At 39.2% G+C, this 24,694-nt stretch overlaps 1 protein-coding gene, 1 long non-coding RNA gene and 1 other non-coding gene across 7 annotated transcripts in view; 2 read left to right on the top strand and 1 right to left on the bottom strand.

Moving 5' to 3' along the window:
- Positions 1 to 10,848: 10,848 nt before the first annotated feature.
- On the top strand, positions 10,849 to 12,279 carry LOC101787951 (uncharacterized). Its single transcript, XR_216470.4, has 3 exons — positions 10,849 to 11,214; positions 11,663 to 11,737; positions 12,131 to 12,279. It is a non-coding gene; the product is annotated as an uncharacterized LOC101787951 (long non-coding RNA).
- On the top strand, positions 11,444 to 11,576 carry LOC111754555 (small nucleolar RNA SNORA13). The gene has a single exon (XR_002789230.1). It is a non-coding gene; the product is annotated as a small nucleolar RNA SNORA13 (small nucleolar RNA).
- A 172-nt stretch (positions 12,280 to 12,451) lies between the features above and the next one.
- Epb41l4a (erythrocyte membrane protein band 4.1 like 4A) overlaps positions 12,452 to 24,694 on the bottom strand; it is a 226,651-nt gene continuing 214,408 nt past the window's right edge. For 2 of the 5 annotated variants that reach the window (XM_063245458.1, XM_063245461.1), the window contains 5 exons: positions 18,093 to 18,140; positions 17,493 to 17,561; positions 16,629 to 16,739; positions 16,402 to 16,483; positions 14,901 to 15,354 (listed from right to left, as the gene is read on the bottom strand). In XM_063245458.1, coding sequence (XP_063101528.1) covers positions 14,962 to 15,354; positions 16,402 to 16,483; positions 16,629 to 16,739; positions 17,493 to 17,561; positions 18,093 to 18,140 — 703 coding nt within the window. In that variant the 3' untranslated portion in view covers positions 14,901 to 14,961. The other 3 variants (XM_063245460.1, XM_063245459.1, XM_063245457.1) reach the window with 3 other exon arrangements.

Raw genomic sequence — 24,694 nt, 5'->3', positions numbered from 1 at the left:
TAAAAAGAAGTTCTCCTATATTACTCTTTTTCTAAGTAAAAAGAGCAATTCATTCATTTATTATTCTAAGTAAATTTTAGAATAATTTTATCAGCTTCCCAAAGAATTTAACCAAGTTACTTTAAGAAGTAAAATTTATAAAAATTGCTCTAAGCTCTAAGTTTGGAAAGAATCATTATATTCAGAAGCTTCTTAGTACCGAACAGAGTTAGGGCAAAGCCAGGCCTAAGCCAGGTAGTTTGTCAAAGAACAAATAGATGAAGAGACTCAAAGGGAGCGTCTATTTGCAATCCTCTACTTTAGAACAAATAAAATGCTGAAAAAAATTTTTTTAAATGTTCTGAATGCATGATTGAAAGCGCTGAAAACTAAGGGAAGCCCTCAAAGGCCACAAATAAAAGATGACGTGAAGTCAGGAAATGAGCCAAGGGCTGAGCAAGGTAAGGCAGGGTCTGTGATCCTGCCCTGAGTTTCCTGCCCTGGAAGGTGACAGGCTCAGGAAGTAACTGGCTAGGAGGTCACCCTGCAGAGAGAAATGGCAGGGGTAATTAGCCAACTGCCTCTGCAGAAAGATAACTACTGACACCAGCCTCTCTCAGGCAGCACAGGTTAAGGATTCACACCCTGTGCTCTAAGAACGCTCCCAGGTCGGAGGTGCCCCAAGCACCCACCAAAAACAAACACCCCAGTGCCTTCTATAGCATCAGACCCAAGCAGTTACCATGGATAATTTCCCGACAAGTTAGGTTTACAATGAAAAACCCAGGAGGCAACAGGCAACAAGTAAGGGTCTGTTGAGATCAAGAAAGACTGCCCATTTTTGACCTGTCAGAGAGGTCTCCAGTAGTGTTTAACGTATTTTGAGAAATAAAAGAAGGTATATAACAAAGAAGCAAGAGCTGTCACAAAGTACCTGCAGCTTTGAAACAAACCAGAGGAAACTCATAGAAAAGTAACATACAGTAACTGACAGAGACACTCAGTGTCGGCTCAGAAGTGACCCTGTAGGTCGGACAATAGAACTGCAGAAGACAAGGACTAGGGCTCAGATTCGGGGATCCAATTTAATCACAGCCAAGGTCATTTTTTTAAATCTATTCATGTTGTAGTAAAATCCAGATTATCAAAGAAAAATACAAGGAAAGACAGGTTGTTTGGCAAGTAACAATCACTAGAATGACCTCTTTTTTTCCATAAAGTGGACGACACATTGTACAGGAAATAAAAACCTCAAAATCTGAAAAGAGCATAATCATCAATTTACAGTTGTAAACCCAGAGCACTCTTTAAAAATGAGAATAAAACAGTGTTTTCAGATAAGTAAAGGAAATGGAAGTTTTATTATGAGCTCATCATTACTAAGCCTCTGAAATGTGTTTCTCAAACTTTAATTTATATATGAATCAGCTGAGAGCTTATGGCGATGCAAACTGTAATTCGCTGTCTAGGTGGGATCTGAGAGTCTGTACTCCCAACAGGCTCCTGAGTACTGCTGGTGCTGATCGTCCAAAGATCAAAATTGGTGCAGAAAGATTCCCCAAAGTACCTACGCTAGGAAAAAAATATTGAGCGGATTATCTACACTGGACAAGGGAATAATAATCACAGAAATGATAACTGTAAGAAAATGATGTAATGATTGTACAACATTAAAAATTAATGTCAAATCTTCAAGCTTAATAATATACAATGTAGAACTAAAATACTAGACAATAACAAATAAGAGGAGTGAGGAGTTGAACTTGGAGAGAGTCCAAAAGGAGACAAAGAAGGTCTAACTAAACACTGTACTGTTAAGACTGCAACTTCTGGACCCAGTCAAATTCACCAAGGTAATGCGCATCAGCATCGCTTTGGTTAAATTTAGCTCCTTTCCACTCATGCCCTCACACCCAAAGTTCCTCGGGAATATTAAAATATTATAAATAAAGAAACAGATTAAGAGAATTCAAAGAAAATTGGTTATCATTACAATTTTTTTTAAAAAACTGGGCTCTTGTAATATAGGCCGATACCTTTCTGAGAAGTGTGTCACCTTTTCTTGAGGTTTCTACCCCCTCAAAAGAAGCAATAAATGCTCCCTCTTCCAGGATATAATCTCTCTCTCTCTCTCTCTCTCTCTCTCTCACTCTTTCTCTCTCTCCTCTTTCCCTCTCCATCTCTTTCTCCCCCTCAGTCCCCACTCTGTTTGCATGTATACCAAATTTTCTGCTAATAAACACTTCCTAAGCTGCTTATTGATGCATCCTAAAAATTCTTCTTTTCTGGCGGGAGTCAGCAAATGTGAAAGACCATTCTGTTTAGGGGAGGTTAGGGTCCTTATCTGAACTTTGGGAACTTCCCCAGATTCAGCCTGGTAACAGTGACTACAGCCAAAGCCATGTTATTTTGTTGTCATTGTTCAAGAAAATAATATATATACACACAGAATAAATATACTCACATACATCTACACATAAATATATATATATATATATACACACATATGTATATATAATTTTTTAAATTTAGTCATTGTTAAATTAAATAGGCAAGTTAAAAATTTCCAAAGACTATAAATTGAGTTCACAACTTCCAACTATAAGAAAAAACATTGAATGAAAATAATTTTCAACAAATCCAAAAACTAACATAAAAAAATAAAAAAGGGGCTGGGGATTTAGCTCAGTCGCATAAACGCCTGCCTAGTAAGCATGAGGTTGTGAGTTTGGCACCCCTTGTGCCAAAAACATAAAAATAAAAAGCAGAAAAGAAACAATCAAAAGAGATGAAAAGGAAGCATGGAATAAAATGGTATAAATACAAATATATAATATTTACATTAAATGTAAGTGAAATAAATTCTCCAGTTAAGAGATAAAGATTATAAAACCGGCCTTATAAAAAATTTAATCTTATACTTTTTACACTATAGCAATGATCTAAATGTTTGTGTCTCTCCAAAATTCATATATGGTACAATCCCTAAATATAGCAGATGCTCAATTTTTTAAAAATGTGTTACAAAAAGGACACAGTGTCATCAATCCATCAGACTACTCCCTGTCTTATAACACCATCATCCTTTTCACGTTTTGAAGCCCTTCTGGACGTCCACGTGGGTATTTTTAGTTGTCCTGCTCTGGTTACCTAACCAGTTCAAAACTTTTACCTCTCATGGTCATGTTGATGCTGGGGAAGAGCCAGAAGTCACATGGTGCCAGGTCTAGTAAGCAAAGTGAATTCAGACACCGTGACGCATTTAGCAGCCCACCTTTCCTCTGGAGGGCAACAAGATTCACTTATTTTTCATCACAGCTTGTAAAGATATTTATGAAAACAGTTCCAAACTGCTTCATAAAGTGATAAGAAGACAGAATCAGTGTGTTTGAAGTGAGGGTGAGTGTTGGAGGAGGATTAATGGCAATGTTTTGTTTGTTTGTTCTTTTTGAGACAGGATCTCACTATGCAGTTAAGCCTGGCCTTGAGCTCACTTTGTAGCCCAGGCTGGTCTCAAACTTGCAAGGATCTTCCTGCCTCAGCCTTCCCAGTGCTGGGATTACAGGAGTGTGCCACCATGCCCAGCAGCAATGTGTTTTTTACTGTAATAATTTTTAAAAACTTTAAATCCCACCATGTATTTTATCTCTTCTCGTATATTTAAACTTCAGCTCCCAAGTGAAGATATTAAAGGGTGAGGCCTCTGGAAGGTGATTAGTTCTAATAAATGAGGTTAGTACCCTTGCAAAAGGGCTGCAGGGGGCTTGCTAGTCCCTTCTTCCATGTAAGGAAGCAGCAAGAAGGTGCCGTATATGTCCTCTTCAAGCATAGAGTCTACTAGTGTTTTGATCTTGGACTTCCTAGCCTCCAGAACACTAAAAAACAAATGTGTCTTGTTTATAAATTACCCAGTCTAAGGTACTTTGTTATAGCCTGTAGAATGGACAAAGCCACCTACACTATAAGAGCACAAAAGTAAAAGCAATAGCATGAAAAACATGAACTTCAGAAAGACAAACCAAAAGAAGCTCATATGAAACCATGAAAATACCTTGCTAAAGCCAAAGGTGATATATTCATGAGAAATTTAATTAAGTTGAAAACTACGTCAATTGTATAAATAAGATTGCAACTAATAAGATAATTTCAGAATATATAAAGCAAAAAGCAACAGAAATACATAGAAAAAAGTATAAAGGAAGGCTTTATAACACAGGATACCCACCAGGTGAAGCAGACTGAGTCAGTGAGGGAATTGTTATGGTCTATTATTATGGTTTGGGTCTAGAATGTTCCCCCAAATTCTCACGCGCTCAGAGACAGGGTGACTGGATCCTATACTCACCTGCAGATTGACCCACCGACACATTCACAGCTAACTGGTGCCTAGTCCACCGGGTTGGAAGTGGGTCCCTGGCAGCATGAGATGGAAGGGCGCACCCACCTCCCTCCTCTCCTCCCCTCTCTCTCTGCTTCCTGGCAGCCATGGTGTGAGCTGCTCTCTTCTGCCCGCCCATGCTTTGCCGCTGGGTCTTTCTGCCTTGGAGCCAGCCAGAGGTGGACTGCAAATGTGAGTCCATCCTTTAAGATGGAGATGGTGAGTATTTTGCCTCTGCAACAAGGAAAATAACAAAGATACATAAGAATTAATTAATACAGTTAATAAGGTAGTTGATAAGCTAATAACATGAATAATTTAATAAGTTGAATCATTATTTTAAAACATTCCCATAAAGAAAATACTCGATCTAAACAGTGCTAAAAAAGATTTTCTTCTTAATTTAAAAAAATATATAGACTAGAGGTATAGTTCAGGTAGAACGCATGCTTAGCAGGTGCAAATACCTTTGTTCTATCCCCAGCACCAATAATAATAATAATTATTATTCTGATATTATACACAAGTTTTCAGAGAAGAAGAAAAGAAGAGTCCAATTGACTTTCTAAAGCAGGGTTAGGGATAGTCCATAGAAGGCTTCCCAGCAGCTGGATGTGGTGGTGCACACCTGTAATCTCAGCACTTGGGAGGCTGAGGCAGGAGGATCATTGCAAATTTGGGGCCAGCCTGGGCTTCAAAGTAAGTTCTAGGCCAGCTGAACTGCATAACGAAACCCTATCTCAAAAAGACAAATCAACAAACAAAAGCACTCCCCAAGATACTGTTTTCCCAATACTGTCTTGTATTTAATGTCCTATCATTGTTCAACAGATGTAACCCTCACAACAACATTCTATCTGATATTTAAGTAGAAAAAACTATATTTAGGACTCCAAAGCTTTATGCAACGTTTTCAACAACTTCCTTCTCCCTCAAAAATGTAGGAAATGCCTTGAGTTACGCTACACATGCCATTGGCCAATGCCAGCACTCTGTGTCCACACATCGGAAGGCACCCTGGAAACGGAGAGGAGGACATTCCACAAGCCACACGGCGGCTCCTTCAGCGTGGAACATTTTCTAGCATATTCCCACAGAGGCTTTCCTATTTGCCCCATACACATTCTTTTTCCTTGGCTTCTACAAGAACCCAAAAAGCATTGAGAAAATGTTACAGACCTTTATAGAAAAAAACAATCAGCCAGAAAAGCAATTAGGATAAAACAATAAATCATTTCTACCAAAATAACTATCTGTTCCCAACTGTATTATTTAGTGACCAGGAAAGGGAAATATGAAAATTTACATTGTAGCCTTAGTGTTGGTTATTCAATATAGGCTTGTTTACTGCATGTTAGCTATGCTTTGGGAAATTAGTTTGAGTGAACAAGTAACCCAGAATAATTTTAACATTTAAAACAAAGGGAAATAGACTCCCAGTTAATATTTGTTGAAGAGACACCTGACTTTCAGAAACAAATTATTAAGTAGATATCAGTATAACTCTAATAGTGAAGACAGTATGAAAAAGATCACTATCGCCCCAGCCTGTCCATAAGCATAGCTGCAAGAATTCTGAAGAGAATACTTTTTGAAATGACAAACGTGATTTCTTTCAGAAATGCAAGAGTCATTAAGCATTAGACAATTATTAACGTAACTCATCACATTAATAAACAAGAAAAAGCATATGCATCTCCAGAGAGTCAGAAAAAAGTTAAATAATATTCAGCATTCATTTATGATAAAAGAACAAGAATTAGCAAATTAGACACATGAAGAAATATCCTCACATATTGAACATTAGGAAAGGCAGAAAAATGTTGTGCACATCATACACATAGGCAGAAATCTTAAAAACATTCCTTTAAAATCATGACAAAAACAAGACCAGAATGTTTACTACCATCACTGCTGACAATCTAGAGGTCATGGTTGAGGTGTTCACAGACAGACGTAAAAGGTGGAAAGAACTAACACTTCTGCATATAATATGATTGCTTAAGAACAAAACCCCTGGGGCTGGGGATTTAGCTCAGCGGCATACATAAGAACCTGCCTTGCAAGCAGGTGGTCCTGAGTTCGATCCCCGGTACTGACTAAATAAATAAATAAATAAATAAAAAAGTTTCAAACCAAATGCATGGTTTAAAACAATAGGAATTTTTTAAAAAGAACAAAACCCCCAAGGAATCTGCAAATTATTTAATATCAGTATTTAAAAGCAATTGCACTGATATATATTATGAGCAAGTTGGTAGTAGCCTCTTTAAGGCCAATATTGGTGGCACACAACTGTAATTTCAGCACTTTGGAAGGCTGAGGCAGGAGGAAAACAAATTTGACCAGAGCCTGGATAAATAAGTGGCTTAGAAAAACTCTGTCTCAAAATTTAAAATTAAAAAAAAAAAAAGGAGCTCAATGCAAAGGCCATCACCACACCCCACCACCACAACCACCACACCCCACCACCACAAACTAAGTAAGTGAACTAAAAAGACTGCCTTTAAATGACAGCCGTGCCGTGGTGGTACCGTATCCTCTTCCTTCTCCAGACTTCCTCTCTCCCAGGCATTACATTGATTTCATAATGCAAGGCTGGAATTATTCGCCTTCTTGGGGTCATTACACACTCACTGTTCCTATTTACAATCCTCACCCCTGCTAATCCTGCTGTGGTGGCCTCAGGACTGCAGCACTGGGGACTGAACCCAAGGCCTTCACAGTGAGCTCCAGCCTTTTAAATTTGTTTTTATTTTAAGACAGGGTCTTGCTAAGTCTCAAAAGTGGCCAGGTGTGCATTACTATGCTAGCTTTTCTTTTTCTTTTTTTAATTTTATTTTAAAGAGGGTAAAACTAAACATAATAAAACAGAACAAAGCAGGTTAGAAGAAAACAATGTCAGTGACACAGATTTCAAAACAAGACAACAGCAGATCTACAGTGGCTACCATAATGTCTCTTGTTTTCTTCTAAATAGTTGTCCATATCTTCACACACAATGAATTCATACAAAACAAAATAGTATTAAGCTGATCTGAACAGAGTGATGAAGGCATTTTAGACTTTCAAAACCAGATGATAAGGGAAATCAACAATGGCTACCATAATGTCTCTAGTAGATGTTGGAGCTTAGGACTCTGGGAAGCCAAGCCAGCACCTCCCCTCCCTGGTAACCCGCAGTAGTTTAGCCCACTGCAGCCCTTCCAGGGGGAGAACTAGCAGTGTCTCCTGAGATCCACGCCATGTTGGAACTTAGGACTCTGGGAAGCCAAGCCAGCACCTCCCCTCCCTGGTAAGCAGAGGCAGGGTGGCAGCCTGCAGCCCTTCCAGGGGGAGAACTAGCAGTGTCTCCTGAGATTCACGCCATGTTGGAGCTTAGGACTCTGAGAAGCCAAGCCAGCACCTCCCCTCCCTGGTAAGCGGCAGTAGTGTGGCCCACTGCAGCCCTTCCAGGGGGAGAACTAGCAGTGTCTCCTGAGATCCATGCCATGTTGGAACTTAGGACTCTGGGAAGCCAAGCCAGCATCTCCCCTCCCTGTAAGTGGAGGCAGGGTGGCTGACTGCAGCCCTTCCAGGGGGAGAACTAGCAGTGTCTCCTGAGATCCATGCCATGTTGGAACTTAGGACTCTGGGAAACCAAGCCAATACCTCCAAAAAAAAAAATCCATGTAAATTATATGTAAGTTGCAGTACACCAAAATGTAATCCACTATTCTGTGCAATTTACATGAACTTATAAAATCATTTTCAGATTCTGTAAAATAAAAAAAAACTAATATGATTGATAGTATCAAGTTTGGGATTATAGGCAACTACACTGAAGAAGACAAGACCCTACGATATACATTCTGGTTTGATAACTGCCAGTTTTTGAAGTTCTATACTATATACAAAGTTGTGTTTTTATTAATACTGTTATATACCGATATATTCAGTTATACTATGTCTGATGATATAGCCAGTTCTATTGAAGATAACAAGAGACAACACAGGAACTATGGTAGAAGTCCTTGCACAATGGTCTTATATGTCTTTTTTGTTTCATGTGTTTATAGGAATATGTTTTGTTCTGTCTTGCTTTGTTTCATTTCTACCTCTAATATAGAAAGAACAGAAATACATGTTAAGACTCATGCATGTGTAGAATCTATAAACAGTTTATGAGAGCTGATCTTATGACACATGATGAAATGAACAGATACTGTGAGGAAAAAGAGTCACTAAGGAACCCAGTGCTGATTCTGGTGTGTCATAATGTGAAACCAAGCAATAGTATTATTCTCTGTGCAGAGTGATATTAGCCTGCTTGGGTTTTTTCTATCTCAACACAATTGAAGATATGGATAACTGCATGTATGTTTAAGTGTATAGGATTGATAACCATACTTCTATGTTTTTATTGGACAGTTGAACAGAACTGTTTGCAGTCTCGCTGTTTGAATTCTCACTCTACATGTTCCATTTTTGTATCTTGAATAACTATTTGTAAAATGACAATATGTAAACATCAACTAGTGATTTCTTACTGTTTATTTTTTCTCTGAATGCATGTATTATTTCTACCTATTTTCTGTTTTGTTTAGTCTTTCTTTAAATAAAATTTAGAAAAAAACATAATGTCTCTAGTAATGGTTCTTGTCAAAATAGCATATGTTGAAATTAAATAATACAAAACAGACTAACACCACTCTGAACAAAGAATAAAAGCATTACTGGTTTTCGCAACACAATGATAGGAAATCAGGAATGGATACCATAATGTCTCTTTTTCTTCAAAGTAGCTGTTCATTTCATCATGCATAATTTTTCTTCTTTTTTAAACAACTTTATAGAGGTATGAGACACAAAACCTATAAATATTTCATACATACAACTTGATGAATTAAGATGTAAGTCCCCGTGTCGGTCCCCCCCCCCCCCCCCCGCTGACACTGTGGTCTCTGAATGAATCCCTGTGAGGATTAGGGGAAGACTCCCTGGTTACAGCACAGCCTTGCTCAACGCCATTCTTGTCGGTTCTAGGATTTATGGTTATCAGAAATAAAAGCCAGTTAACAAGCTCTGCTTTGTTTCTATGGTGATAACTAACCAACTCCAAAATTTCAGCACGAAGTCCCAGTTACCTACCTCTGTCTGTCTCTGCTGCTGCATCTCACCCTCCGCAGGCCTCACTCACTCTGCACAGCCACAGCCCCAGCCTGCTGTCCCCAGACCTCGTGTGACCACCACACTCTTCTCACCAGTCACCCCCAGGCTTCTCCCAGCATCGCTCACCTGAAATGCACTGAAAACATACCACGAGTCTAAAATACACACCAGCTTTTTCAGACTTACAAGGATTAGGATATAAAAATGCAAAATATCTCATTAATAATTTTACATTGTATGCTGAGATAATATTTAGCATATGTTGGGTTAATTTTAAAAGCTATGTAACTTGTTCACGTTTTATAATGTGACAATTCAAAAATTTTAAATTGCATTCATGCCAGGTGTGGTGGCACTTGCGAGGCTAAAGCAGGAGTATCACCACTAGTTTGAGGCCAGCCTGGGCTCCTTAATGAGTTCTAGGTCAACCTAAACTGCATAGCAAGACCCTGTCGCAAACAAAACAAAACAAAACAACAACAACAAAAACCAAGTAAAATAAAATAGCATTCACAGTTCTCACTGTACTTCTATCATTTTACCATCTTTGGTGACCTTCTTGGCTCTGGGCATTGTGTGGAATTGTAGCATCCATACTTTTTTACCTTGCTAGTGTCTTCTTTACACAACTAGAACATAAGACAGGCACCTTGTCTGTCTCATTCACACTTAATTCCCAGGCCTGGAGGACTGATCCAGGAGCATGGTAAGCAGTCAGTTTTGCTTTTGCTTTTATGTTTTGTTTTTTAAGAACTACCTGACTTCAGCTGGCATAGTAGTGCAATTCTGTAATCCCACCACTTATGAAGCTGAGGCAGGAGGATTGCTGTTTGAGGGCAGCCTGAAGTGCATAGCAAGATCTTGTCTACAGTAATAACATAACATAACATAACATAACATAACATAACATAACATAACATAACATAACATAACATAACATAACATAACATAACACATAACTGGTCCTCAGCCAGAGACAGTGAGTAATGTCACTCGTGCAGTCAACCCCCGCCCCAACACCACTTCTTCTCTTTGGGCTGTTTCAGACTGACCAGATGTTATTGATCCTAGGAGAAAAGGTTACCGGACCGTCCATACTTAATCTTTTTTAAACCTCATTCTCTGCAGAATGCAGTGGTCACTAGATTGCAAAGGTGATCATCATGTGAACCATCAATGGCAAAATCCTTTTTTTCTGGGAAACCCGCCCCAGGCCTCTCGTTAAGCACTTTTCCCTCCTGCCACACGGTGGCATCCGAGATCGCGGCTCCGATGGTACAATCCGTCCCCACCCGTGCCGCTCGTAGAGTGGGTCCTTCCAGCCGTAGAAAAGCATTGTGGGGTTGCGGCGCGGTCTTTCCGGTCTCCGCTGCTGTGAGTTTAGATGGTGCTTGGTTCTCCGGTGGGGCCGGAGTTCGGGCCACGTGGCCACCTACGCCGGGGCATCGGGCAGAGAAATGAGACCTCCCTGAGCCCCGGGACGCCCGCGGAGGCAGCGGCCTTCGGCCTGCGTCCCCTTCCTGGGAAACGAGATGGAGAGCTTGCTTTTAGTGGTCAGGTAGCCTTAAAAGTAAGCGGAGATGACTTTTCCGTGTAAGCCGGAAAGGCCTCACCGTGTTACTGGCCTTCTGCCTGCCCTACCCCGTTTGAGATGCCGAGCATAACGACTGTGTCCTGATGCAGAGCTTGGCGGAAGTCGAGTATCGGTAGGTAAAACTTGCCGTCAGCACAAAACAGCGACCTTGGGATTAAAGATTTCTAAGAAACCATTTAAGACCCTCTATTTCAATTTTCATTAATAAATTGGGTTTTGAACCCTAAAAGGTCAAGGCTTGGGATTAGTTCATTGTTCCCTTTCAAGCTGAAATAAGAACAGTTAACCCCAGCTAGTCAGCAGCCCTATGCCCAGGATTTGTGTACGGCACTTTTCTTGTCAGCCTTTGTGTTGCCCATTCACCTTGGAAAGCTAGTGAATGTGGTGTCAAAAAAGGCATAAATAAAAGCTTTGCAGCTTTTTCCTGCCCTTGTATTTGGTATATTTGGTGTAGGAGCTGCACAAGTAACAGTTTATGCATTTACGTTGTGTGTACATGTGACTAAATCGGCCAACATGAGTATTTTTTTCTTAACCAGTTTTAACTAATTTTCATTCAGGTGAAAGATGGATGATGCTTGAAGCCAGCTGCTGTTAGCTCATTGCCACCTGGGAGCACAAAAGTGACTTAGAAGGTATGGGGACACTGAAGTGTACAAATTTTGATTTTTAAATTGGGGTGCCTTCTGAAGTATGATTGTTTCATTAGCATTGGTACCACTATCTGTATTTAACAAAGTGAAGTTAGCAAATGTGTAGTCTTATGTGGAAGTTTGGTTGATTCTTCTGAGTAGGTAATACTGAGAAAAACAGTAAATATACATACTACTAGCATTTTAGATCTCCATAGGTTTATACATTTTTGTTTGTAGTAGCTTACATCCTAAAGTCCCAATTTCAGACATGTGGCATGTTGACTGAATCCAAAAATGGTGTAACTTTTCCAGTACTGAAGCATGTAATAAGGACTGCTGTCAGGTTCTTAAGATGTAACACATGTAAATATTTGTTTTTCAAATTTTTTTTAGGATGACCGAGGATTTGGAAAATTGTAATCTTCAAATTGCTTTGGTCATACAATTTCCAGAAGCCTGAGGAGTGCTGAAATAATTGCCTGTGGACAACCCATGAATGTAATTTTAAGACAAGATATAAATAAATACTTTAATGTGCTTGAGGTTTGTGGGGGGTTTTTAAAGTACTTTATTCTTGTGATTAATACATGTTACCTAGACTAGCTGATTTCTGGGTCTCAGGCATTATTTACTCCAATCACTGTATTTCTTTAAAATTAGATTTGTACACTAAAGATTGGCCTACCTTTTATTTGCAGGAAAGAACAAATAGTGTTTTCAGGCATTCAGAAAAAATTTATTGAAAGCACTGCACTAGGAGCTGAAAGCACAGTAAGCAGAACACAGTTGCTCCTTCTGGGAGCTTAGAGCTGAACAACAGAAATAGGAATCACAAACAAGTTTTGTGATAGGATTTGACCAAGTGAGGGAAACCTGAGAAAAGCAGAGTTGACAGTCAAGGTAGGTGCCATTTTTGCAAACCAAAAGAGGCACTGCTGGGGGTGACATGCAAATCCTTGGGTAAGGGAAAGTGTTGTCTGACAGTTTAGCTGTTTCCCCTCTTAACTGCCCTGGGTAAGAGGTGTGATTGCACTGAGTGAAGCTTGTTAGATGGCTGTTGGGAGAGCTAGAAGTGTGTCACCAAATGAGCTGAAAGAGGTAGGTAGATAGAGGCCAGACCAGTTAAGGCTTGGGTTTTTAAAAGCAAGAAACGAAAATCCAGTGGAAAACAATTAAATGCAGGCAGGCCAATTAAGAGACTATCACAGTTGGATCTAACCAAGACCAGCTTGGATCAGAGTGCTGGTGAAATGAATGGGAGTCAACAGACAGTGATGGTACAGGTGTCCATAGTGAGAGGCTTGCGTGGTTACAAGGATGGTGGTCCTAAACTTAGCTGGTAGGCAGTGTTTGCACTAGTTGAGACCTTTCAAAAATCCAGGTGGCCTCATAACTGCTCTGGAGTCCAGGCTACAAAAATAAACCTTAAGGCTCTGTGTGTAAACCTAGGTGTAAGGTTTGGAGAAAAAACTCCCAATAATGGAAGGGTAAAATTAAGGTGGTCAGAGTAGTAGAACAAACTGAGATTTGTGAAGGAAGAGAATGTTGCAAGGCCTAGGGGAGACTTTAATAACAGGTAGTGAAAAAATCCATTTTGAAGATAATTTAAGATACTAGAACTGAGAACACTTGAGTGAAATCCTTTTAAGAAATTTAGCTGAGCAGGAAAAGGAAATTGCAGTTAGACAAGGATCTGTGACTGAAAGTTGGGTTGTTATGGCAGTCACAGGTTTAATAGCGTATGATAAAGGTAACTAACTGGTGAAAGAAAAGGCTAAACACATTTCACAACGCAGAGCAGAAACAGGGAACCTGGGGAGACCAAGAGGAAACCCAAAGCACAGGCAGAGAAAAAGGGAAGGGTGGAGGGTTAGGGCTGATGGGGACTGGTGAGGAAATCTGGCGTAAATGCTTCTATTGTCCCTAGAGGGAAAAGGTCCAGGCCAGCAGGCAAGTTAGGTGGCCAAACTGGGAGACCAAGGGAGTGAAATCCACACTTAACCTTTTCTTTTGTAGAGAAAACACAAGGACACTTTCAAAATTAAAAGCAACACTTAAAGCTTTTTACATTTGTAAATACCAGTGGAACTCAATGCCACAAAATACAATACTACAAAGGATTTAAGAATACAAACATCTGCAATCTGAGAGTGACCGCTCAGTCCTTGGGCACCTCAGCATTGGCTGAAAGCCACTAGATCTGGGAAGAAGACTTTCTTCCCACTATTGCACAGCAAGTTCGCTGCAGTCCAGAATTCCAGAATGTCCATCAGAAGTAATCTCGTAGATGCAGCCACAAGATACTTGGCTGCTACCTGTTTGAGGAAGGAAGATGTGGCATCAAGTTAACTTTACAAGAGCACTCTCCTTCAGTTAAGGCCCTTCAGCACAAGTATGCTGCAGTCATATTCAAAAGAGCTCTTCCTAGGCTGAAGGAGCACTTGGCAGGCCCGAGATACTTGGTCTGATTCACAGTTTGAGCAGTACCAGTGGCGCGCACACCCTCTCCACTGCTGTCCCTGGCTTTCACCAGGATCAAGTCTCAATCTTGAGGCGCGCAGCTTGGATAGTTTTTACTGTTTTTGCCCTGTGCTTTCCAGCCAGATTGCTTGCAGATTTTTCTTCAATCAAGCTATCTTTAGACCCATTTCTTCTCTGAAAAAAAATTTTTTTTGGAAAACAGAAAATACAGTCAATCCAGTGTTTCTAAAATACATCAGAAACTATGCTTTTCAAGATATCACACTGTAATTCAAAAAGTTCCCTAATACCAAAAGCTGACATATATTCCCTCAACAGCTAAATATGCAAAATAAAAATCATGTGCTTAATTAAATATGAAAAATCAGTACCAATTATGTGCATAAGAAATTTATTCATAAAAATAGTCTTCCTAAACAAGAGTCCAGTCTTTTCCAAGCAGAAAAGAGGGATGAGAATGGAGAGTTTATAATCTGTTTTAGACAGTGAATTCAACAGGTACAGCAAAGTGGCTTAGGGGCCCTTGTCACTTGGGGCTGGATGAGCCTGTCAGTGGGGGAGACACGAGAAGATTTGCCGTCCGAGCACTGCATCATGAAAACAGATGGCTGTGACCAGAGCCTGAATACCACACACAGGACTTGTGAACAATCCAGCCACTCGTGAAGGCGCTGTGAGGGAAACATACTTGTGTGTAAGGTTTATAAAAATACAGCAGTCAGAAAAGCAAAACTGCAATAAAATTAATGTACTGTGTGCTGAAACCAACTAAGACAACTCTTGAAAGTTAACTGCTCATTCGTCACCACTTTTTTGACAGTCTTGCCCTTCCAGGCGCGGCCACATCTGATGACTGCCACGTGGTGGGTGTGAGTGAGGGCATCAGGGCTCCCCTCCCGAGATAGGAAAAATGTGAGAGGAACCTCAGGTCCAGAGTTTCCCTGCAGGATCAACCACTGCCTTTGCTGGAAGGGCCTTACCCAGTTAAACTGCCTCCACCCAAACCTCGCCTTGTTTACTCCCCAGGCATCAGTCCTGAAGATACTTTCCCATACGCTTCCTTCACACAGTTCCATCTCAGAATTTGTTTCCACAGAACCTAAACCTAAAATTTGCTGAAGTTGTTTTGGTCCTTCCTGAAGTCAAAAAACAAAAAAATGAAAGGCAGCGTATGAGGTATATCACCACGGGTCCATGAACTCCCTGAGTTTATATGCAACACTATATGTGTTTACACACTTTCATGGCAAGAGAGAGACAGAGGTTATAATTGAATTTTTCTAAGGGATCTGTGATCTAAACAATAAAAGCCACAGAGTTGCAAACAATAGGTTGACACTGATCCATCATAAACATCAACTTTATTCTTGAAGTAGTGTTTAACCCCATAAAAAAAGTCCATCCCACTGTCTTTCCAGCCTACATTTTTCCATCTATCTTACTAAAAAATATACCATGAGAGATGACATCAAAGGCATCAGATAACACTTTCGTGACTGTGCTTCTACTACAGCCTTGAATTCCCTTTTAGACACGTTTGTAAAACATCTCCAGGAGGAAGGTAAGTCTCTTTGATAGGGAGGACAGAACTAAAACAGGACTCCAGTAGTGCTTTTTTTTTTTTTGGTTAGATTTGTTCATGTTAATATTTTTTTAACATGAACAAATATCAGTAGCTGATATTGTTACCTTAGAAGTAGATATTCAGGTTACAAAATCAAAGCATAAAAAATGAACAGACAATGACAGCGCAAACTATTCTGTTCGATAAACTAACGAGCTTAGTATGGTTATCTGTCTTGCACACTTAAACATACACACAGTTATGTGTATATACCTACAGGTTGTTCTTTCCTTTCAAGCACTTTCCCTTTCATTATTACAATAGATTATTACACATTTTGGATCTTATTACTCTTTAGGCTTATTATTATCTATTTTTTACATTAGAGAGACAATATGATATTTACAAATGTGAGTCTGATTTATCCAGCAATTCTTTTTTCTGTTGGCTGTGCCTTTGTTCTTGGTCACAGACTCCTACTGCCTCTTTGTGTTTTGTGTGTGTTCTTTTAATATATAGAATCCCAGAATGAAGTTAAAGAGCCACCAAAGGAACTTCCAAAAGCAGAAATGCTTCTCCAAATTGTCATCAGTATGCCACCTTCTTAACACTTTCTTACCTGATGAACTGTAGAGCCACCACAGCCCTGAGCATCCGAAGAACGTGTCACCGGAAGTGGTGGTACAAGATCTGTCTTTGAACTGCAGAGAATGAAGTTTAGAATTAATGAATGGTACTCTAGTCAGAACAGGAGTTCCAAGAGGGCGTGGAGAAGAGGGAACGTTTCCATCATCACCGAGAGCTCCGAAGCCTGAGACTGGGGACATGCTTGGGCCACCTACTTACTTTACTTCCGAAAGAACAGAGCGCTCTCCGTCTGAACACTGAGACCTGCGATACTGGCGGTAGCTTCGTGGTGAATGGGAATGCCTGATCCGGACTGGGTCACCCTGAGTCCTAAACAAGGAAGCAAAAACAAACAAAATGGAAACAAACATACCAAAAATCACAACAGGAGAGTCAGTATTGAAAAAGCAAACACCAGAATAATGACTTTCAGACCGGTTTTTAAAAGAACTTGACTGGGTTTGAAAAGAACTTGAAAGCCTGAGCTACTTAAAATGTCACATGTTAACAGGAAAATGATTCCTTGACCGTACATGCAAATAAATGGCGCTCTTCCAGGATCTGTATGTATGGGTGTGAATATTTATACTTTTAGCCACCAAACTTTAAATGAAATTATGGCTTGCAATTGAATAATCTCCAGTAGGATGAAAGAAAAATCAAAATGAAGACAAAATGGCATTCTTACCAGGAGAAGTTAGTCACTGTCCTGGCACAGCCTCTCTCTCAGAATTCACACATTACTAGAAAACTGGGAAGACAGACCTTAAAAGTTCTCACCACACACAAAGATATATGAAGAGGCAGGTATGTTACCTCTTTCCCTACACTAACTTTAACTTTAGTTAAAATGTGCAGAGCATGGCAAGGAACGTAAGAAACACAAATACAACCTTTGTGAAAAGATTATTTTGAAGACACATTCTTAAATCAGAATGTGGCAGCACATGCTTATAATCCCAGCACCCAGGCAGCTGAGGCAGGAGATCACCAAGTTTGGGAGCAGCATGGGCTACATAGCAAGGTCAAGGCCAACCTGGACTAGGTATCAGATCCTACCTCAAAAAAAAAAACAAGACATACTCTATCTTAGTGTATGGAATCTCTTTCAGTTGCTCTTCTGACAATCCAGATGGATCCACGAGCTCCTTTCTAGAAGAGAATAGGCAAGAAAGTAAAAGTTGTCACACTGGTACACACCAGTATCTTTCACAGGCTAGTATCATTTACAGTTAGCAGGTACATTTCCGTTTTCCAGTCATGTCCCCAAATGCAGTGTTAGTAATGCATAAGTATCAACTGTGGGACAGAGATGAAATCAGTAGGATGTGATTCAAGAAAAAAACAGGAGGAAAACCTCTTGCTGTCTTTCAGTTTCTCTGCGTCACACTTTGCTGCCGTCGCCCATTTCCTATGGCAGACCTGCCCCTCCCCTGGGGTGGATTCTCTTTCCCTCTGGACTTGGTTTCCTTGGTTTGTAAACTATTGGTCTAAGATCCATTTACCGAGGAGCCAGCAGGCGCCACCACTGTGTGCCTCTGATGCTGTGTAACAGTGACAGTGAAAATGAGCTGGCACTCTTCAGACTGAGGCCGCCTCCCATGCCAGAGATCCTTCTTGTAACCGCATTCAAACTACATGGGTTTTAAACAATGAGGGGAAAAAAACAAATCAGATACTCACTGAATGTGCTTCCACAGTTCTTCTTTTGCTTGAATATCGGGGCTTCTCCTATAAATGAAGAAAACAATATTCACCCCTGCCTCCATGTTCCATCTATAGTCTAACAGTGAACTTCAATAGTTTTCAGACTGTGAAGATTTTATTTGCCAGCTGAGGCCAGATAAGGAAAGATCAAGGACAGCTTCGTGAAATGGCCCAAATAAAGGACACCAGGTAATTTACCTGCTGGTGCCACTGAGGAAAAACCACACAACACCCAGTCACAACCAGAAGAGTTCAGAACTGCAGGACTATGCCCATCTACCCTCACCCCCCTCAGGGGCTTTGGTTCTGATCCTGCTAACTACTTGTAAGCAGCAGCAAAAGAAGAACTTGTTCTGAATCTATTACTGTGCAAAGGTCCCAACATGATCTGTACAAGCAGCATCCTAGTACAACAAGCAACATCCTGAGGAAACAGCAACATGTGACAGCCCAGGTGGCAGACTTTCACGTAACATCTGACACTGTGTTTCTGTACCAAACCTGGGCCCCAAAGGGCAGACCCTCAGACTGCCAGCCATCCTGTGCCCTTTCCTCTGCTTTACTACCCAGCCCACAAATCTCCTCCTCAAGAATAACTTGAGTAGAAATTCTACTACTGTACTAACATCCTAAGATGAGAAATCTAATCTCTAAAGTAGTAACTATTAACCTCAACTATAGAAAACAACACTAGAAACTGATTATTCTATTGTTGCTGCAGAATTCTTTTTTCCCAGTGAAAACCTGATAAGCTTTCTTCAGTCCCCTCAAGAAGAAAAAGGTCTTAAAAGAAAAAAAAAAAAAAAGCTCAAAGAAAAGTCCCAAACTCTCATACTCTTTCCTGTGGAAATTTATATTGATAATCTCTATCTGCATTTTGGGGCTCAGTGTCGCTTTCCACATATGATAATGCTTTTGTGTTTCTCAGTTCACAAGGGCACCCTTGGGCATTCTGGCAGGGTTTCCACACAGTCTCCCTTTCCAGCTCCCTCTCAAGTGGATCTACTGGGCTCCAACTCCTAGGCTCAAGCAACCCTATTGTCTCAGTCTCCAGGAGGGCCTGGACTATAGAAATGTACCAGGTGTCCAGCTATTTTTTTATCAGGTGGACTTTCTATTTCTGTTATTTATAAGCCAAGAGAATTTCTTACCTAAATTATCAGTAAAAAAATTAGGGGTTTTTTCCAAGTATATAAAAATGCTATTAGGTATGTGTAAATATTGTCTGGACAAGATATAATGCCTATATCTTGTGCTCTAAATACTTCCTTTGAAAACAGCAATTAAAAAATGTCAGTTTTAATTCCATAGGAAGTGTCTTTCATTACTATTTCAGAGCAGAAATGTTATCTTAACCTGAATAAGACCATCAGCCCTTCTAGCCTTAAATATTGATCCTAAAAGATTCAAGAATTTATTCTGTATATTTAAGTTCAATATAGCATCATAATTTTTAACTACACTGACTTCTGAAGTGTCTAGTAATTGCAAATAGTTTAAGGCTAGGGGAAAGAAAACTTAAAAGTTAATTTCTTCTGGTTGCTAAATATCATCTGTAATTGAAAAAATAAGAAAAAAGTTAATGACTAATGTTATTATTCTATGCTTACATCTGCACACATTTAATCAATGATAAAGAATGAGTTCATGATCTACAGCTTAACATCATTTTATGGATTCAGAGACCTATAGAATTTTAAGAGTCACTTCTCTTAATTAAAAGACCTTAAAAATAAAGATGTTTTACCCAAACACAAACAAAACAGAACTCCCTAAATTGTCTATAGTTACAACGTATGTAAAAAATAAACATGCAATCTAGGATTAGTCTGATATTTCAGAAATGTCCTTCACATACATCCATAGAAATATTCAACTTTAAATCAATCACAAAAATTAGTTTTCTGGGACCTTACAAATCATTTTCCCTTCTTCCAGAACTCCCAAATTAGAACACTTAAACTTACAAAGGATTTAGACTCCATCATTGCACATAATCTTCTTTGTACATCCTCTAAACTGTGCAGTTATCTAAGAAATATCATAGGATAGCATGCTCGATATGTTTTCTAATGATATATAATATGTACCATATTTTGTATACTGTATTGTACTTACTAGATTATTTTTGTGATCATTATACTGACCACTGATCCAAAAGGAAACTCAGAACTAAAAATATATAAATTCACAGAATTATTTTTATTTAGAGTATTCAAAGTACTTAATAAGTATTTTGGTAATTATCATATTTCTGAGTAGTCACAATAAGTCAAACTAGTAGGTGTCTTATTTTCCCTTCTCCCCCATCACGTTTAGGAAGCCTGAGCTCAGAAACTTAGCTGATGAAGATCACTCAGGTGTCACTTCCAGCAACTTCACCTTAAATCTTTCTGAAGACACCAAACTATTTTGTGTTTGGCTGGCCTCATCTTCCACGTTACCAATAATTTTCATAAACTGCAAGACATTATTGCCACCAGAGGGAGCCCAAGCCTAGCCTGCACACAAGTTCAGCCTATCATAACTATTGTTTGAGCTTCAATGCCTCGTCTATATGCCAGTAAGTAAGGATTCACTCATGCAGAAAGCAGGTTTTGTTTTGCATCCCCTGCCTTATTATTATAAGCATCAAGTAATGGCAATGGGCTAAAAAATGTATTAGACTTTACTGTACTTAAGAATTTATTAGATAAGATCCAGGGGTTTTATACTCTATGACTAGTATTTAATAATGAATACAATTCCCTAGCTTTTTATTAGAATTTAAAAACCTCGTGATGAATGAACCAATACAACATCAATACAAAAAAGTAACAATATAATATCAATGTATCTTCAGTATAATCTCAAAGTGCAATAATCACTTCTGACCCTCAGTGGGTAATTCTCCATGAGCAATTTATACAAACTGAAGCACGGACCTAAGCATGAGGGAATAATTGAGAGAGCAGTGTGTCATCCTATACCTACAGTGACAAATACATACATATTTCATATATGTTATATGTAATAACACTTATGCACATGTTTTAGGCATTTATATAAAAATTTTTAATTTCCCTCTGCTACTTTCCTAGCTTTGTTTCTACTTTTAAAGAAAGCTGTAGTGGCTCCTAAATTATCCAAGAACTAAATTCTCATTTTTAAGAAATTACTGTAAGTTAGCCCACTCTAGTAACCTCACTGCTCTTTTATTTATTTATTTATTTGTTTGTTTGTTTGTTTGTTTATTTATTTGGGGGAGGGGTACTGGGGACCAAACTCACAACCTCACGCTTGCCAGGCAGGCAATTATGCGGTGAGCTAAATCCCCAGCCCACCTATCTCCTCATATTAATTAAAAAATAAATAACTGGCAGAATTTCTAGAGATAAAACAATCAAGACTTAGAGTACTCATTAACACTATCATTGCCATTGTATTTATTTGTCACAGGCACTTTGCATATGTGATCTCACTTGATGTCAGCAAAATCCATAAGCATGGTATTATCCATACAGTAAAGATGAGGAGCTGGAAGCTCACAGAGATGGGGTAATGAGCTACAATTTCGGGTAAATAAGCTAAGTTGGGAGTCTCAAAGCATGGACAGAGTTCTGACAAGGGTCTCCCAGAGGTGTTTTTTTAATCACTGTCAATAAACTTCTTCAGATTTTGACGTCAAAACTCAAATAAATACAGCCCACTTTGTTCCATATAAAGCAAACCATCATCTTGCAGATACATGTTTACTCAGCTGGCCACTCCGCATCTCCATCTGACTGCCAACTTGCATCTCAAACCTAACAGAAATCTTGACTCTTTCCCCCTACATAGCTATAAGCCCATTTCTTCATCTCTTGGTAAAATCAAATGCCATCCATAATTCCTCTCACATCACAGCCAGCTCTATTTCCAAAATGTATACTCATCTACTTACTGCCCTTCATTTCCACCATCACTACCTTCTGTTGTTGTTTTTTTAAACAGGGTCTTGCTATGTAGTTCAGGCTGCCCTAGAACTCGCGGCAATCTTCCTGCCTCAGCCTCCAAGTGCTAGGATTGCAGGTACGTGCCACCGTGCCCCGCTCGCCATCTTTTCCAATCTACAACCATTTTTCAGTGGGACCACTGCTTTTTTACTCTCAGTCTGCTTTCCACTCAAGTCAGAGCAAGTACTACTGAACTACTCTTTACACAGACATCTTTCCTATATTACCTGCACTTTGGTGATATCAGCTATCTAGTTAATTAATCAAGCTCAGTTACAAAATTACCTCAAATATTTGCTAAATCTTTTTATGGTTTGCTGACAAATGAACTGCAAAAGATATACATTTAACTCTTAATGGTGGTATGTCCTACAACTGCACTTGTCTGGGACAATCCACTATCTGATCTGGTATTTTAATCATGTAGATAACATTACAGGAACATTTAAATATATTTTAAGCCAAGTACGGTGGCTTGTAAGCCTGTAAGCACAGTACTCAGGAGGCTGAGGCAGGAGGATTACAAGTTGGAGCCCAGCCAAGGCAATTTAGTAACTTAGATTCTATCTCAAAATTTCTAAAAAGCATGAGGTGGCTGGGGATATAGTTCTGTATGAAGACCTGGGTTCAATCGTCAGTCTACCAAAAGAAAAAAATTTTTAAATTTAGTGTTTCTTTTATTTTGATTTCTGCTGATCTGATAGAAGCAACTCCCAATTTAAAGATATTTTCCACCTCAAAAAGAGTATTTCTCAATTTCCAATTCTGGTCATGATGGAGTAACTATCAGACAAACCTTCCATCCTCAGTCACTATACAATAAGACAAAATATACAAACAGCTGTGCAGGCACCAGGCAGCATGAGTAAGCAGACGTGAACCCTGCCTGCCCTGGGTTAGGGAATGGCCTAGAGGCACCATTCAGTCCCGTGAGGGAGGTGCAGCCCAGGAAGCAACACCGGCACAGAGCTGACAGGCAGAGCTGAGAGACCAGACTGCAACTTAAGTGACAGATTCAAGAAAAGAGAGAGGTGCTGCAGACTCCAGAGGTCTTCGGTGGGGTAGGGCAGGTATGTTTAGAAAACATGATCTGCACATGAGTAGCTGAGACTCTGAAAGGCTGAGAACAGCTGCTACAAAGCAGACAGTGGACAGAGACAGCAGACAAAGTGAAGTTCCCTGCCATCACAGTGGAGAAACCATGCCGAGCATCATGTGCATTCGATTAGGACCTCAGAAAGGCCACGCTCTGGGAGTTAAGGACCAAGCCTACAGCAGGAGATATATATAGACTAATGACAAAACCTGAGGAGCCCCACTTTACGAACGCACAAAACAAGCCTAGTGAAATGAAGAGGACCCAAGAATAATTTAACTGACCACCAAAACAAAATTTGACAATTTTTAAAGATTTTACCATCTCTTCTGAAGTGTCCAGTACACATTAAAAAATTACTAGACATGCAAAAAGTCAAGGAAATGTAGCCATTAACTAGGAGGAGGAGGAAAGAGCAGTAAATAGCAACAGACTTAGAGAAGACATGTGGGGATGCAAATTCCTTCAATACAAACTGTCAAAACTTAGACATAATAAGTAAAAAATATGAATAGCACCTCTGTGTTAAAGAAACACATGCAAGTGTTCCTTCAAAGAAAATTCCAAGCAGAAAGCTTCACTGATGCACTATGTCAAATACTAAAATCTAATATGGATTTCACATTAACTCTCAGAAAATGGAAGAAAGAACATTTCCCCAACTAGTCTGAATAACCAGCATAACTTTTACCAAAATCCTGATAAAGACGTTATAAAAAAATTATAGATTAACTCTGCTCATAAACACCAAAAAAACTTGATTAAATAATGTTTAACACCTTATAGCAATATTCAAAAAGGATATAATATCACAACCCCAAGGGGCTTCTGCTAAGAATAAACAGATGTATCATTCAAACTTGAATCAATGCAACACTTCCTCTAACAAACCAAAGAAAAAGAGCTCATGATAAAATTGAAAATTCATTGATGATTTAAAAAAAAAACCTTTCACTGCCTCTTAGCAAACTAAGAATACAAGGCATCTTCCTCAGTCTTCATATGACACACTGAGACCTGCCCTCCAAGAAACAAACCAAGGACATCTGCTTTCTGACCACATGCTCTCTTCAACATGGTAATTCAACACGACTGCAGGAGCTGGCCAGTACAATAAGGGAAGAAATATAAATAAGAGGCACAAGACTAGAAATAATAAAGGAAAACAGCCTCTATTTATAAACAATGATTGTAACTTTAGAAATAAAAAATATTTCCCAAAAATCAGGGCAAGCTTCTAGACCCAATAAATGAATTTAACAAGACTGAAGGATGTCAAGATATCCCATCAGTATTTTTTGAATCACATTTTTCTATATACTTTACTGACAAAACAATTGGAAACAAATTCTAAGAATGTGCAATTCAATAACATTAAAAATGTTGGACATTTAGAATTAAATAAAATTACTGAAAATTGTGAAATGCTGCTATAAGAAGTTAAAGACAAATAAATGGATGGTAACATTAATTTTTTTTCAAGGTGGATCTATAGATTCAACACAATC

Source organism: Cavia porcellus, unplaced genomic scaffold (assembly GCF_034190915.1).
Source record: "Cavia porcellus strain 051 isolate PalLab524CR breed Dunkin Hartley unplaced genomic scaffold, mCavPor4.1 scaffold_2, whole genome shotgun sequence".
Lineage (NCBI taxonomy): Eukaryota > Metazoa > Chordata > Mammalia > Rodentia > Caviidae > Cavia > Cavia porcellus.
This window is presented reverse-complemented; position numbering and strand designations above follow the sequence as displayed.